This window comes from Archocentrus centrarchus, chromosome 14 (assembly GCF_007364275.1).
Source record: "Archocentrus centrarchus isolate MPI-CPG fArcCen1 chromosome 14, fArcCen1, whole genome shotgun sequence".
NCBI lineage: Eukaryota > Metazoa > Chordata > Actinopteri > Cichliformes > Cichlidae > Archocentrus > Archocentrus centrarchus.
This window is the reverse complement of record NC_044359.1, coordinates 37185952-37203549: the sequence shown is the minus strand read 5'-3', so window position 1 is coordinate 37203549 and position 17598 is coordinate 37185952. Positions and strand designations below refer to the sequence as shown.

The 17598-nt window shown below is 42.5% G+C and overlaps 1 protein-coding gene across 3 annotated transcripts in view; it reads right to left on the bottom strand.

The window, feature by feature from the left end:
* mark4a (MAP/microtubule affinity-regulating kinase 4a) overlaps nt 1-16847 on the bottom strand; it is a 38830-nt gene extending 21983 nt beyond the window's left edge. For 2 of the 3 annotated variants that reach the window (XM_030745937.1, XM_030745938.1), the window contains exons 1-5: nt 16235-16847; nt 13691-13888; nt 12090-12143; nt 8539-8587; nt 6816-6881 (exon numbers count right to left, since the gene is read on the bottom strand). In XM_030745937.1, coding sequence (XP_030601797.1) covers nt 6816-6881; nt 8539-8587; nt 12090-12143; nt 13691-13888; nt 16235-16288 — 421 coding nt within the window. In that variant the 5' untranslated portion in view covers nt 16289-16847. The remainder of the gene's footprint in view (nt 1-6815; nt 6882-8538; nt 8588-12089; nt 12144-13690; nt 13889-16234) is intronic. The other variant, XM_030745939.1, reaches the window with a different exon arrangement.
* Between the last annotated feature and the right edge of the window lie 751 nt (nt 16848-17598).

Here is a 17598-nt window from a genome sequence, read left to right as displayed (position 1 = left end):
AAAATTGGGTCATGCAACAGGACAGCAGAAATCTCCAACAGAATGGCTGAAGAAGTCCAGACCTCAACCCGACTGAAATGATGTGTTGGGACCTTCAGAGAGCTGTGCATAAATACCCACAAAAATCAATGAACTGAATCAACACTGCAAAGAACAGTGGACCGAAAATCCTTCACAAACATGTAAGAGATTGATAAAAATCATGCCGAGAATGATTAATGCAAAATATTGCTAAAAGTGATTTGACAAGCTATTGAATCATGGCACGTACTTCATTCTTCACATGACTCCACACAGTCCAGTAAAAACTCTTTCACATGACTGCACTCACATTTCTAGTGTTTAGCTAGCTAGGAAAACTACATGATCTGTAGATCTTTACATATACATTATCAGTCAAAGGTTGGCACACACTCACACTCATTCCTGTCAGTGGTCGAGTGTGTCCAAACTTTTGACTGGTACTGTAATTAAAATACATCACAAAACACTGAAAAAATACTGCAAAACAAATCCATAACCCCAAGACTGACCACTCATAATATTTATGTGCAGTAGCTTAGATGCTGTTTTAATGTCATTATGTTTGAGCATCTGCTATATTACGCACTCTTCAATATGTTGCAGAAAAAGACAGAAAGCATATTATGGTCTTCAAAGGCACTGTGACACATTACAACTCCCCAATACTTTCTGGTTTTTTTTACTGACTTAAAGTAATACAGGCTTAAAAGAAATCCACATTTGGATCTGTGCCTTTAACATTCTCCAAGGTCACGGTAAGCAAATGATAGGGTCTGGGACAAACACAGAAAAATGGGACTGGTGACAAGAAACTGACACAAATAGAAACAAATGGAAGGAAAAAGGAAAAGATCCTTCAGAGATGTGATGGTCTGGCGGGTATTGATTTATTTAATGTCTGTTTAAAAGCAACATTATTACTGTACTGAGGCTGCTCACTTATTTATGTTGTGGTTCCATATGCTATTAAGTTTAAATACAGAGCACCTATCAGCACATGTTCACAGTCATCTTTTTAAGTCTGTCTATCTCATATGGCCAGAGAACTGTTTACAGCACTGTATGTTTCAATATCTCATAGTACCTGAAAATTACATTAGGAATTTTGGTTAGGCATTAATTTGAATGGAATATTTCTATGGCCTACCAAATTTCACAATTTTGATTCAAATCAATAAAAGCTGTGATACTGTAGTTTTGTTCAGTTCAATTTTATTTGGACTATTGATCTGGTCAGTTAAGGAGCAGAGGGGGTTGTTAATCAGTTTCAGCTGCTTTGGCATTAATAATACGTATATTTCCCTGTTGTGTGATCATTAAAGTTTTATCTTATCTTATCAATAGATGCACTAGAGGGGAAACAATGAGACAACCTCCAAAACAGGAATGGTTTTACAGGTGGAGGCCAATGACATTTTCCTTCCTCATCTTTGTTTTTTTTTTTTATGTTGCATTTGGTTAGGGTCAGCGCCACTAGTGGTGGCACACCAGAAGGTTTGCTGTGTCTCCCAGCACAGTCTCAGAGCATGAAGGAGATTCTCTAGGAGAGCTGGACAGGGACGTAGGAGGTCCTTAACCCATCAGCAGGACCAGAACAGGATGAGCACTGCCAGAACTACAGTGACCTCCAGCAGCCACTGGTGTGAATGTCTCTGACCAAACAATCAGAAACAGATTGCAGGAGGGCGGCCTGAGGGCCCAACATCGTCTATGAGTCTCTACGCTCACTGCCCGGTACCGTGGAGCCCAACTAGCATTTGCCATTGAATACCAGAATTGGCAGGTCCACCACTGGAGTCCTGTGCTTTACACAGATGAGAGCAGGTTCACCCTGAGCACATGTGACAGACGTGAAAGGGTCTGGAAAACCCATGGAGAACATTATGCTTCCTGTAACATCGTTATGGATGACCAGGCTGGTGGTGGGTCAGGGGTGGTCTGGGAAGGCATATCCATGGAGGGACACACAGACCTCTACAGGCTAGGCAACGGCACCCTGACAGCCAACAGGTATCAGGATGAAATCCTTGGACCCTCTGTCAGACACTACTCTGGTGCAGTGGGTCCTCGCTTCCTCCTGGTGCACGACAATGCCCGGCCTCATGTGGTGAGAGTATGTAAGTCTTTATTGGGGTGTCTCTGAATTCAGCCTCTGTAGGTTGATTATTTTCTTTTCCATCAAACGATGTGGCATCCTTTCATTCCTGACACATTACCCAGTCCACATCAGTGTAGATATCCAGCAGGATATATCTAGAATTAGTTATGGTAGAGAAACAGAAACCCCTAACCCTAACCCTTCCATGTTAATCAAATGATTTATCTCAAGAACACCACTGATTGATATTCATAGATGACGCTCTTTTCTTAGTCTTTTCTTTTTGTCTTTTCCCAACGGTAAAAGAAGTAAAGATCTTAAAGGAACATGTTTTTTTTGCTACAATTCTGGTAAGAACATTGACAACACTTCACCATCTGTACTGTATGTATAAGGTTACAGCCGCGTTGCTCTGCTAAGTTAAGCTAACTGACTACTGGGTCTCACTTTATTAAGGCACACTATATATTATTCGTCAGACCTATTTTTATTATCCTCCTTCTTTCACCTGAAACATTTATGCATAGTTATATCAAAACGTGTGCCTGATATGACTATGATATAAACACAACTGCAAGTCCACCAATGACTAGCTAAAAAAACAAAGAAAAAACAAAAAAAACAAAATGAAGGTTTTGGAGTGGCCGAGTCAAAGTCCAGACTTAAATCTGATTGAGATGCTTTGGCGCGACCTTAAATAGGCCATTCATGCTCAAAAATCCTCCAATGTGACTGAACTGAAGTAATTCTGCAAAGACGAATGGGCCAAAATTCCTCCACAGCAATGTGAAAGACTCATTGCCAGTTATTGTAATGCTTGATTGCAGTTCTTGGTGCCAAGGGTGACACAACCAGTTATTAGGTTAAGGAGGTGATTATTTTTTCACCAAGGGCCAGGTAGGTCAAACTTTTTCCTTAATAAATGAAATGATCATTTACAAACTGCATTTTGTATTTACTCGGGTTATCTTTGTATAATAATAAAAATTTGTTTAATGATATGAAACATTTAAGTGTGACAAATATACAAAAACCTAAGAAATCAGGAAGGCGGCAAATACTTTTTCATGGCACTGTACATAATTTTTCATCACATAGCAGGACATCGACCCTTTTCCCTTTTTTACTTGCCTCCATACTGCTTTGGTCTTGTCACTGCTCATACCAAAGCTGCTAGCTTGCAGCTGGCTCTGGAGCTCTGGCTAGCTTTAGCTTTAGCTTTTTGTTAGCTATATAAAATATTCCAAAGGCTGGGTGAGGTGATTTAAGTGTCTGATTAGGTTTGTTATGAATGTTTTCATGGTGGTTCTCTTACGGTTTACCTTTGCAAAATTTGTGACTTCCTCACTCACAGTTGAAAATTTACAAATGGTCACAACCACATGCTAATACCATGTTAGTGTATGGCTATGAGTGTGCCGGCACTATTATGTGCATGCTGCACATCCATGAAACAGACTAGTTCATTATCAGACATATGTGAGATTGACTGGCTGGTCACCAGTCTGGGCCAAGCACACTGAAAATCAGCCAGTCCCGGTCCCTGGCCTGTTGATCGGTGCATTTCTAGTAATTTTCAGCACTCATTTTTGAGCAGCAACTAATGGTTTCAATCTCATGCCATTCTGCTAATTGTATATTATCAGAAATAATATACAAAATGTGAATTTCCACAGTTAACTAAAGCTGAATTTCTGCCTGTAGCAGCATTTTCCTAGTCAGAAATTTTTTCCTGTTATTATGACACCACATGAATGCACTAAAAGACTCTATACAGAAAGTGTTTATCAGGCACCGGAAATAACCCAGGAGTTATAATTTATTTGTACATGTGTAGTGTAAATAATATTCTATGAATGAAGATAGACAACTTGGTAAGCTGTAACAAAGATGAGTCAAACTATTCCTAAAAGCCATTTTTCAGATACTGAAGAACAATACTGCTGAAGCAAAACAGTGTTTTTTGGAAGGAATTAAACGCCCTAGACACTGTGTTTAGACACTGTTTCGCTCATCAATCTATTAACTGAGCTAGTAAGGCCTCAGTTTTGCTCATGGGGATCCCAATGGCCACTTGCAGTACTATGACTAAATCCCTACAGCCATAAAAACATGTTTATAAAAAAGAACATATGGATGTGATTTACTCTTTTTATTGTGAATATGCATTATGAGGTTTGATATTTGTGAAATTAGTTGGAGCCAAACAGGAGAAAAACAACTGTGCAGATGTAGTGGGCCACATAATATTAAAGCAAACCAGGAAGCTAATATTATTTTTGGCTCATAAGGCATGTAGTCAGTTTTCAGAGATGGAAAAAGTACAAAGCTGAGTAGAAGTACAAAAAAACGGGGAATAAAAAAAAAATCCTCTATTTGCTGTTGTCTACATTGTAGATGGGTGACTTTGCCTCCACACCTGAACAGGAAAATTCATATAATAGGATTGGTTATAGCGGTGCAGCGTGGGGGAAAGAATGAATCAGAAATAAGGCACAATATCTATTGTGAGCATCAGTAGATTTTGTGTACAGGCTGTGATTTGCTGCCTTATGTTGCTGCTCTTTGTGGATTTAGCCAACTGAATTAACAAGCTATAAGCTGATGTTACATGAGCTACCATGACTGATTTTCAGTCCCTAGACAGTATAAAGGTGGAATTCAGTGAGTGAATCTAAAAAGCATTATCCCTTTAAATTGAATCTGATGTCTGCTACCCTTGATATAACCTAACATTGACTACGAACACCACAGCTGTTCCAGTCCAACATGGTACATTAGGGAATGAAAGTATTAGATTACTGTACCCCGCCAAAATATATCATTATTCTGAAAAAACGTAATTATTCAAACGGAAATCCATGGGTGGTCTCAGTCAGGTGCAAAAACACAGCAAAATGTCATCTACAGCCTGTTTTCCCATATCTGTGTATACATACTATAACATGTATAATGTGCAGGGAACCGATGATTGTCGAGCATCCCATCAATGGCCGATACCAATTTAGGTTAGATCATCTGATTAGTTGCAGTGTTCACATGAATTCAGAAACAGCCAATCAGCATACTCTTCCATATGTCAAGTCAAGGTTTATTTCTATAGCACATTAAAAATAACCTCCGTTGGCCAAAGTGCTGTACAGGTCAGATGTCGGCATAGAGGCCGACGTTACTCAATTTTCCCGAGTTGTTTTGTTTACATATTTGTTGTGATAAGGAATACTATGGGCAGCCTTTGTGTGAAATCTTTCAAGGTGTTAAAGTCCTGTGCATTCAGTGGTTGAGTACAGGCCTGCTTCTGCTAGCTTCTCCCAGGCATGTTGTACACCTGATGCTTGACTTAAGTTGAGCAGCACACTGCTGACAGAAAGAAGCTTCTACCATATCAACGAAATAACTGACTTTATCTAGCAAGAAGGGAATACCCATAGATGCCAGATAGTGCTTTAAGGCCACTTTCCTCTTGCTTTCACTCCCTCGTACTATTTTACTAGTTTTCAATCATGAGCTTTGAGTAGTGACCAAAAGAACGAACTGCAGATACAAGCAGCAGAAATGAGCTTCCCACGAAGTGTGGCTGGCCTCTCCCTTACAAATAGGGTGTGGAGTCCAGTCATTCAAGGGGGGCTCAGAGTAGAGCCGCTGCTCCTCCACATCGAAATGAGCCAGTTGGTGTGGTTCAGGTATCTGAATAGAATGCCTCCTGGGAGCCTCTTGGGTGAGGTGTCCTACCGGGAGGAGGTCCGGGCAGACCCAGGACACGCTGGAGAGATTATATCTCTTGACTGGCCTGGGAACGTTCCCCCGGATGACCTGGAGAGGTGGTTGGGGGGAGAGGGAGGTCTGGGCTTCTCTGCTAAGGCTGCTGCCCTCACGACCCAGCCCCGGATAAGCGGAAGAAGATGGATGGATGGATGGATGGATGGATGGATGGATGGATGGATGGATGGAATAATGAAACAAAGCCTCATGTGTTTTCAGAGCTTCTTGGAAGGTAATCTAATACTTTCATTCCCATGGCCTTACTGTAAACTTGACCAAAGCTAGCACGGTTAGCTTTAAATTCAGTCTATAAAATGCCACTGAGCAGCCCTTAGCTTTAAAAATAATAATAATATTCTTCCTCTCCTTTCTTACATCTTTCTGTATCTCGGAGTGAATTTATCTCACATTCTGTCTCTGTGTGGGAAATAGAGCCTCTGTACCTTTAGCTAACAGACACACTACACAGAAACCGTTTGTGTGTTTGCTGATATTTGTTGAGCTGTTAGTATTGTTGCATTTAAAATTACCTGCCACTTTAAAAATGTCACTCTATTTATGCTCAATCCTCTTCAGCTGATGTATCCCAACCACAGCTTATGGACAACTGCACCAAAAATGCTGTTCTAGATTGTTCCGGCCCACTTTAATGCCCGAGTGCCGTGCTATGCTAATGATGCATTATATATATTTTTGCCTATTTCATCTTGTTGTGTGCAATAAGCAGCAGTGATGGATACATCTAAAGGATTGTCTTTTACGTGTTATTGTTTCCTCCATTTAGGTGCAAATCCTAATGTGTCATGTGAATGAGTCATGTACTGCTCTCACAAAATAAATTTCCTTTTGGAGCTTAATAACCAAATCTGTAAACCTATGCATAATTTGTGCTCCATCATAGCTCCATCAACATGATGGTTGATGTACCTACCTCCACTGGCATATTCCATGACTAGGTAAAGGGTCTTATCCGTCTCAATCACCTCGAAAAGCTGCACTGTAGGCCAAAACAGAACCAGATCAAAATCAAATTTACATTAACAAAATCTGTTATGTTATCAAATTGAACAGTTATCTGCCTGGCTCTCATGTGAAATTTGGATCTAGAAAATCCAACCTTCTGACCTCTATAGCAGTGGTCCCCAACCTTTTTTGAGCCGCGGACCGGTTTAGTGTTAGAAAATATTTCCACGGACCGGCTTTTAAGGTGTGGTGAATAAATACGTCAAAATAAATGATACGACCATAACCAAGTGTGATATTTTCTACGTATAATAATAAAAAACGTGAATCCACTTTGTATTCGTATGCAACTCTATCAGCAGCGTTCTCGTAACATCCCGCCTCAACATGAATAACAGGCTCTCTGCCCACAGCGCTCCCTGGTCAGCTGTTAGAGCCATGGTAAAACATGCCTTCAAAATAAGATACACCGCAAAAACAAATACAGTAGAAATCACCTCAGTCGGATTCAAATGGCCCAGTTTGGGGTCTATTATCGAATTTCGCTGCAATGGCTTCTGCTTCATCTATGAATTTGCTTCTGCAAATTTTATAATCTGAAATTTTACTCGTAAGTGCAAGTTTGTAGCTTACACTTGCCACGATTGTCCCCGGTGAAATGAACTGATATAAACACTAAAACAATTTCCAGGCGTTGTTAGTGTGTGTGTAGTTGTGCACGAACGAGCCGATGCATGGAAGTGGGCGGACAGGGCTGAGGAGGGTTTTAGCGCTAAACTCATCCAGTTTATGCGATCACATTTAACTGGAAATTTATTACAATGGGACCAGATTTTTCATCCGAGGTAGGTGAATATCCGACGGATTTATGTGATGATTTTATTGGAATTAATGTTAGAAAAAATCAGGACCTGCAGATGCCATCCAACTAGAGCGAAAACCCGATTTGTGTGACTTCGACTTAGGTGATTTTTACTGTATAAAGCGCATGAAAAATACAACTCACCATAACACTGAATCAGTGTAAGCCCCCTGAGCTTGTTTCTCTGATACTCATTTTTGCTGGCTTCTGGTTTGACTGGGTTCGGCCGATTTCACATGGAGCGTGGCTGCAGAGCCGCGGTGTCAAGCGCTGGAGAGTCAGTTTGATGGCTGGGTCTACCTCACTGCTATCCCCGGTGTTGATAAATAAAAATGGTAAATGGACTAGTTCTTACATAGCGCTTTTCTACTCTTGTTGAGCACTCAAAAATTTAAAGAAGCGTTATGTAGGTCAACCAACCGATTTCGTTAGACAGGCCTGAAGCTTCTGGGTTTAATTTTAGCGGTGACGTATCATGTGAGCAGAAACGTCTTGACACGTCAAGAGGAAGTCATGGAGGGAAGTAACGGAGCGAATCCGCCCATTTTTCAAAATAAAATATAGTTTAGGCGCAGATAATAAGTAAAACGGAAATAATTTAAGTTATTTATTGTTTATGTGCGGCCCGGTACCAAATGTCCCACGGCCCGGTACCGGTCCACGGCCCGGGGGTTGGGGACCTCTGCTCTATAGGAGGCCTGAGATGTCACTCTCAGCACTTCAGTCAATGCATGCACTAAAGCTTAAAAGTGATTTACTTCTGTCTGCTCACACATTCACATAAGTATCAAAGTACAATATGTGTTTGCATGTATGTACATTAACTTACCTATGTTGGGGTGATTTAAGCCTTTCATTATTCGTACCTCCCGAAAAAGCTGGAAGAAGAAAATAATTTTAATGTCATGATTAATAATAAGCCTCGTCTTTCACCACAGTGGAATTAGGTTCTCACTAGAACGGGTTTCAACTTTAGAACCAGCCACTATACAGTAGTGATGAGTGAATGTCATGCAGATATGAGTAGACAACAGTTTTATAAGCACACATGATAAAAATGTGAAATTGAGTACCAAAATATGGCAGGGACCCAAGACCAACTTTTCTCAACAACAGGTCAGCAATTGAACCAACAGCAGGATACCTTTGAGTGACATTAGATCTGGTAGTGAATACATGAATGGGTTACCTCGGCAGCCGGAGCCTGGAATGACCACAAACAACCAGCAGTTATCGTCAAAGCGATGAGCGATTCGCTTCCAGTGTGGACGCAGCTTTAAAATGTATTTATTGAGATCTGAGGAAGGGAGCTGGTGGGCTGCTTTCCCATAGACGTCTATACAACCAGACACCTGTTATAAAACAGAGTAACTGTCCCCTGCTGGTCACTGGCATCACAACATTGGCTTCACTTTTCAGAGTTGGAAGGTACATCCGTCGTTTATGTACAGTCTATGATCTGGATACACTACCCCACATTATAGCACAGCATTTATAACATATCTTTGAAAACATCCCTTCAGACATTAGTGAACAGAGTCCACATATAGTCATATTTTTACAGTACAGTAATGGGCAATTTATTTTATCATGAACAAACTAAAAGAGGAGCAGAGTAACTGATACGTCTGTCCTCATAATAACAACATTATCATTTTGAGAGTAATGCAAAGCTCACACACCAATGTAATGAATTTGGAGCCAAAATCAGACCAACTTCTACTCTGAGCCCGTCCACCTGCATGTGATACGTCCAGTGTGGGGTATGTATTTGTGCACTTCTGTCAGAGCAGCGCAGGGGATTTAAAATTTGTGCCAGCTCCCCCAGTTTCATGTACATGCGTTAACAGTAACACTGTTGGCGTGATTAAGCCATTCTAACCTCTTTTTTCTCACCCCTCTTTCCCATATCTCCCTCCATCCCCTCCTCCTCCATTCAATTCCTCTAGCAGTGCCCCAACATCACTGTTGCCATAGCAACCCAGGTATTAAGACCGGGCTCTTTCCCAGTTTCTCCACCTACGCTAGAGGGAATCTTGGGATACGTAGTGCTGAAGTGTCTCATCATCCAGGCCATCCCATCGATTCCCTGCTCATCACAGTGAGGCTGAGAGAGTCAGATCAGTCAAAACAAAACAAAAATCCCCCCCAGCAACATGTTTGACCCCCACTGCAAAGAAACAGCAGGCCTGTCATAGGATGCACGTGAACGGCTGGCTGTAGCTAAGACAGAGCAGAAACACGCTGTTTCAGCTCTGTCAGTTTCAGCTTGGATGTGTTGTGTCTTGAAAACACACTTGATTTCAGTCAAGACTGCTGTAAAAAAAAAAAAAAAAGAGGACAACTATTTTGATCTGCAGTAATTTATACTTGGTGGCACTGGCTCTGTTCTGTGGCCTCCCCACCCTTCCATCACATGCATGGAAAGCAGGAGGCAGGGAGAGCAGCAATAAGACCCCATCACAGAACACAGCGCACAAAAGGTATGACATTAATCGAGTCAGAAATAGCAAGAAAAGGAGGATCGGGAATGGCAGTGGGTTGCAAAGTGGCATGCAGAGTGTAGCAAGTGTGGACAAGTTAAAGCAGCTTGAATAGCACGCCCTACATGAGACTGACCAAGTAAATATATAGAAAGGTATCAGCTAACCTGTCAGCTGATGTGGTTTGTCACTGAAATCAGCTGATCTGCCAGGACTGCAGTTGAGCTTGACTTTGTAGCCTGCCTGAACGAACACACGATGCTAACGTTTTGGTTTTGTCACCACTCTCTTTCCTTCTCCACTCTACCATCCACACTGTGCTCATATAATCTCTTTCCTGTCTTCAATTCTAAGGATTTTCACTAGGTCACAGGTATGTAAAAAGAAAGTCAGTTATAATCACGGGCCAGTTGTTGAGTATTCTCTCTGACTGGTGGAAAAATCATTCACTTCTCTCTCACTCCCTCTGTCCTGTCCTAAATGTTACTGTCTCCCACAACAGCCAATCCAGTCCAAGAAAAGGAGCAGGCAGGAAGATGGGATCACATGGAAGATTACAGTTCCTGCAACGTGGGTTTTACTCAAGCCAGCTAAGGCAAAGAAACTCCATTTTCTGTCATGATGATTCTAAGAATCAGGATCACAGGAAGTAGCTGATCAAAAGGGCAAACTTGCATTTATGCACTAAAGCCTTAATAATACTGTAACAACTCAAGGTCTCTGCTGTCACTCTACTGAAGATATAAATACAAAAAATGAAATCAAATACAAAAACAAACCTCTCTATATATTTATAGAATCTTTAACTGGTGTTTCTTCTGGGCAGATCTTCTTAGACATTTTGGCAATTGAGTTACCCTCCACATTAATATAACCAAGGTCTTATATCATATATAACTGGTGGTTTTACTGCATCTAGTGAGACATGCAGATGTCTTCCAGTCAAACGAAATCACACACGTACTACACACAAATGAAGCTGGATTATTTCATCCCTGATTTGATCTTTCTGGTCTGCTCACTTCTTGCCCACAGGCAGAGGAGCTTGTGCAGGCCGAGGGAAGTAGAGAGACTTATGGCTGAATCATGTTGACACTTTGGCCCATATGTGGATATTATAAGCAGCAGAACATGACACCTGCATTTTTTGACTGTCTAAGCTTCTATTCACCTTTTATTCTTCTATCTCAGACAGCTACATGAGGCGCACAGTACCAGGCAGACGAGGTTTTAATTAATAAGATGGAGATCTCCTTGTTGTGTTTGGATATCCAATCCAGGTCTCCAGCTCCTGCCCGTCTACCCTAGATGCTCATGTATTAAAAAAACACAAATGTCCACAGTTCAGGTTCACATCCAGCAGGACGGTGCCATTCACCTGACCAAACCCAATCCATTTTGTAACAGTCCACCTCTGTGATTGTAGAAGTCGTCTGTGCTCTTTGTGATCCACAGAAACACACATTCAGGGATGGCAAATTAAGAAAAACACAGATGCACAAAAATGAGGAAGGCACAGGTTGTGCGACCATGGTTTCTGAAATACGTCAGCCCTCTCAGGGCAGCGATTAGCCCAGAGAGAGACAAGAGTTGATCTCTGGAGCAGAGGTCTCCTCTCACTCCCATCCAGTCCCCAGCACCTGTCAAACAGCATCACATCCCATGAGCCCTCTCTCTATCAGCTGCTGTCTCATTCCCATCCCTTCTGAGGGGGCAGAAGCAGCTGAGGATAAACCTGAACCACTCTCTAAACCCCCAACAGAATCAGACACATTTCAATGCTTTGCTTCTGCTTATGAAGACAAATGACATCAAGGTAGTGTGTGTGTCATTTTTGTACCTGAACACATTACACATCGATTCCCCAGCCCACGAGTATCAGAAAGGGAACACTCACCTTTTGTAGGCTGGTTGGGTTCAACTGAGTTTTGTCAATGATTTTTATGGCAACCTGGAAGAGACATCAAGGAATTTTGGATGAGTAAAAGAAACAATAACACCACTCTTATATGATGCTCTGAAGCTTTTCCTACTGATATAAAGGACCCAGCACCCAGAAATGTAGAAAAATCTCATTCTGAGAAGAGTATTTAAATCATCTACTACAGCAAGTAAACATGGACTGAGGCCACTCTGAACGTTTACTTCAACAAGCTGTCGTCCTATGAATTTGAGTGGTTTTAATCCTCACTGACTGCTAACCCAGGCTGTAATGAAAGTTCTCTGCCAGTCTGGTTTCACAGCGTTTTAGGTATCATACAGACTGGGGCTGAAAATCCACCCTAAAACTAATCAACACCCCATCTGCACTATTTTACAGTACACCAGTTCCTGCTCCATATCATGCAAACTAGCATCCCTAATGTTATTTTTAATGGCGTATGACCAGACTCTGTTACTGGGTTTTTGCAGCTGATTCTAATAAGAATTTTTAAAAGATATACGGTATATACATGCATTTAGTTAAAGGAAAATTTAAGAGGTCATTGTTTATTACGTTTTCAGCAATGCACTTCATAAACTAGTTAGCTGGTAGACATGAAAACGCTGCTGTTTGCTCAGCTGTGCTGCAGGAGAGGATTCCTAAATTAGTCTGAGAGGTTTCATATCAGCACTTATCACACAAAGAATACACTGGCACCAATATATGTGTGACAGGTCAATACTGGCCGACATATATATTGGTAAGATTCTAGTTAAAAGCGATCTGAAGCTTTGTTAAATAAGCAGTTTATCATAAAATGATGTCATGGCGAGTCATAAAGAAAACATGCAGTCTAAATTGTTGTTACTTTATTAAGTGTAATGTGATTATTTAGTCCAGTGTTTAAATGTAGTTTTCACCCAAGCCATGGGTGAAATATCCTTAAAGAGGCCTATTATGCTTTTTGTTATTTCCTGTCATACATGCAGCGTTACAACGGTGCAATTTCATATGATGGGCACAACTAACCCCTGAGCTCCACAAGCAGCAGTTTTTTCTACTGTTGGATCTCTATGAAGTCAGTTGTGCACACGGGTCTGGCTGTGAGCACATTAGCCCCTCCTATCTGCTGTTCAAACCTTTTGTTTGTGAGGGGCAGCCAATCAGAAGAAAGATGGCTTAAAAGGAAGGGCTTCGCTGAGGTCTATGAAGTATATGATAAGGATTATTTTTTTAACTGAGAGTCCAAGAATAAAACACGGAGCTGAAAATAAGCATTAAAGATCCTCTCTAAAGATGCCGGTATGTTGATAGAAGATAAATCCATCTACTGGCTCAAAGAAACTTACACAAATGAATTTAGAGAATGACTGATTCAGAAGGCAAAATGGGGTTTTTAGGAAATATGTTTAAAAGGAGGGTCCTCCTGAAGACTTAATACTGGACTCAAGATATCTTAAGGACACCAGCACACCAGCCAAGTGTTACCTTCCCTCACCTTGACACAGTCAGTTTTTCCCAGTCATACCCACTACTTCCTCCCACCCTGGATCTCTGCTTCTCTTGTATCTCACCTCCCTGCCCGTCAAGATGTGGCGGGCCAGCTTGACCTTGGCAAAGTTTCCTTTGCCGATGGTCTTGAGCAGACGGTAGTTGCCTATGTGCGGCTGTTCGTCAGAGCAAGAGGCAATGGAGTTCCTGCACCGGGCACCCAGCGAGCGGCTGGACTGGCTGGTGGCCTTATCTGAGCGGCTGGCCCCCAGTGACACATGCTGGAAGAAAATGAAGGGGAAGAGATTAGGTCACTGTGCCAACAGCAATATCACACAGAGCAGCAGCAGCAGGCTGGTAAACCTTAAGGATGGCCTGTACCCTCAGAGGACTGATGGGCCTCCAGAAGTAAAACGCCCTGCATTAGCTAGCCCCTGCAGCCTCTTCAAGCTGGTCATGAACTTTGTCTCCAAACAAGAAGAAGATACCGCTCTCTTTTAGTTGCTAAATTGTGCAGTATAACACATACTGTATAAGTGACAAAAACCACACTGGTAACAATACTTACAATAAGGAGCCCAGCTTTGTATATCATCTACTGGTAGGCTCATAATGACAAGTTGGTGCCATATCCCATAATCATTCCACCAGATGTTTGACCCATAAAGACAAAGAGCAACAACCCTGAGCTCATCTGCATGTGAACACATGCCACTCATTCCTGGGCTAACAGCTGCTGTCCAACACAACATGCTGTTTCCATTTTGGGTTCAGCATCATCTTGTTCAGAGCTCTGCTACTTGACTACTGAGAGAGGACTTCATTCAGTTTGACAGGGGATACAGGTAACACTGTTGCTGTAATATGTGGTAGCCCTGAAGCTTTCACAACCCTGTAAACAGTTGATCCTGGACCCAAATGCTTCAGAGCACTGTGGTGCAGCTCTGATAGTCTCAAGATTGAGTCACAGATCATTTTCAGCAAGGAAGCAGAGCAGAAGAGAAAGGGGAAAACAACAATGTGCAATCACACAAGTAAAGCTTGATATAGCCCTGTATGAAACAGCTACTTGTCATGTGACAAACAAAGGAAAGATATTAAAGGGGGCAGAATAAAAATATATGGTAGGCAATGAAGAGGTATCACCTCTAACTGTATGTGAGAGGAAGGAGTTAAAACAACAGCAACCAAAAAAACAGGGAGCAGATGCCGGCACAGTGGTCCCTGGCCAGGCCCGGGCCCTGAGGCATCACACTTCCACCCCCCCAGCATGTCATCTTGCTCTTAGTTTCACACACAAACAGAACCACACAGCCTTAAGCCCCACCTTCAGACATTCCCTTCCATTCTTGCTTCCAGTCCTATTCCTATGCCCCACCTCGGTGCCAATTTGGACCCTCTGTCCCTCTCTCTGTCTCCACAAACTCCATGACCAAACAGCTCCAACCAACATCATGGGCAGCACACACATGCATGCATGGTGAACAACTGAGTGCATTAATCCCCCTGCACTGTGCGTTGCACATAAAGCCAATCCTCACCTGTGACTGCCAATATGGCAAGACAACATTTCATCCACTCCATCCACTCATCTGTCATCATCGCTTAATTGTGGTGCAATGACAGCAGATCCAGATCAGGTCTAATGGAGGGATCTCCATTCACAATCAATCATGCACCTCGTAAACTCACACACTCCTGCACATCCACTTCCACACGCACACATCCACACATCTATTGGCTTAACCATCCTTCTGTGCTGAAAGCTCTGCTAACAAACAGATGGGGTGGGGGTGGCTGGGTGGGGGGTGTTTAGGGCAATGAAATGACATAATGCAACATAAATCAGTCATGCCCCCATTTAGATAGATAGATAGATAGATAGATAGATAGATAGATAGATAGATAGATAGATAGATAGATAGATAGATAGATAGATTCTACATATGCAGAACCTGTTCGGTGTCAGCTTGCTTCTTTTCTGCAGGCCGTTTCTGTTTTTCCACAGCATAGAAGGTATGGCGCTGTCTGACACCCACTGGCTCTGGGGTTGATCGCTTTGTAGGCTGCGCAGCAATGGACTGCACATCATTTTACGCAGTAATCCCCTGGCTTCACCCGAACAGCCCAGATATTCTCTATACGTTTATTTTGGCCTCCTGTGCCGCTCTCGTCCCACCCATCCAATTTCTAGGGAACACACACACGCACACACACATAGCAGCAGCAGCAGCAGCAGCAGCAAGGAGTATAATGTGACATCACTATCTCTCCAAGCCTTATAATAAGAGGTGACGGCTGTTTTTCAGGCTTTCTGCGCATATCCGCTGAGCGTTATCGTATGCGGATGGACCCATTCCGGGCTGTTTGCCTGCCATCAGCTCTTTCCCTGCATAGACACTCAAGGTTAGCCCCTTTCCAAAGAGCCTGCTCTGTTTAAATATCCGTCCAGTAACCCTTCCCTCAAACGGGATAAACAGCACCATCTATGACCCCCTCACCATCCGCACTGTGAATGAAACCACATAATGCCACAGCCACACATGCGAGGAGATCTTTGTTAAGGGATGCACGATTTATCGTCTGCATGCACACAAACACAGGCTGCAGACTGGAATTGCACTTACATGGTCTCCACTACTCCTGTCGTTTCCAGACGGTAATGCAGATCGAGAAGACATGTTGTTTTCTTTCTCCTTTTTTTTTTTTTTCCCTGAGTAAGAATCACGGCGAGCGTGTGCGGATGATATTTACAGGGTCCACAGACGGAATAACATCCGCAGATATGACCCACCGTCCCAAATCAATCTGCCTCTTCTCCCACCGGCCGAGCCACGGTCGAGAGGAGACCTCTGCCTATCATGGCAGCAATGGGTATGTGGAAGGGGGGTGTCCTCAAACAAGCTGCATGTTCCACCATGCACTATAAAAAAAAAATCAAGGGTGCAGCAGATGCAATGTAATTCAAATCCCGAGCACTGAAGAAGTGCTAAAATGCGGTGATGTTTGGACGGAACCCAGCGTCTCTGTGGCGACTCTCCACCTCCTGCCTCATCCTCATTTCGCCATACAAAACAAACACAGCTCCCTCTGGATGTGTGTCATCTCCGTCTGTCATAATACCGACGGACAGAATCTGTCGCCTTAACCCTGCAACGCCAGTGCAAGCCGCTCCGCCGTGCAGCCGGAGAACGCGGCTTTACGGTGCAGCGCACGGAAAAGGCCGAAATGTTCAGAAATCGGTATTCCCGGTCGGTGAGATGCGCACCACCGAAAAGTCAAGAACAAGTCACAGAGACGAGACTTCCGGTCGGTTTGGGGGTGAAAGCCTTCACGGCAATCACACCAGGAAAGCCTAACAATACGAAAGTTAATATGTTCGAGACAAAAAGGTTCTAATATCTATTATCCGCTTCTTTATGTGGAAGGGTGAGGCCCTGGGGTCTCTCTCACGGAGCTTTCAGCTCAGTATTAAACACTTATTTATTGTTTTGTGGTGAATTGTTATGCTCCAAGGTGTACCTTTGTGTTACGTCTTGTGGTAAAGGAAAACACAAAATCAGGCACCAAAAATCAACATATATGCAGTGATGCTCTCGGGCATTCTTAATCACTCTCAAATTATTATTCCCCCTTTTTTTAATATTCATAACATTTCCGTATATTCACAGTTTAGCTGTGACTGAAACAACTTGTCCTCTGCATCTCTTCCTCTGCCGTCCTCATCCTCTTCATCTACACTTATGTGATGTGGGGGAAAAAGTGTTTATTATTGTTGTTGCTGTTGAAATTATGTTAGGAGGACATGGGTTGTTGTGACAGAGGAGGATGCTAAGGATAGGGGGAAATGGAGGCAGATGATCCGTGTAGCTCACAGAGGAAGAATTATTGGAATTATGCTAAATGGCTGAAAGCGCCATTTTAAATGCACCATTAGTAGAATCCAAGAATAAAATGAGAACATAAGGTCCTCTTTAAAAAGGTAAAAACA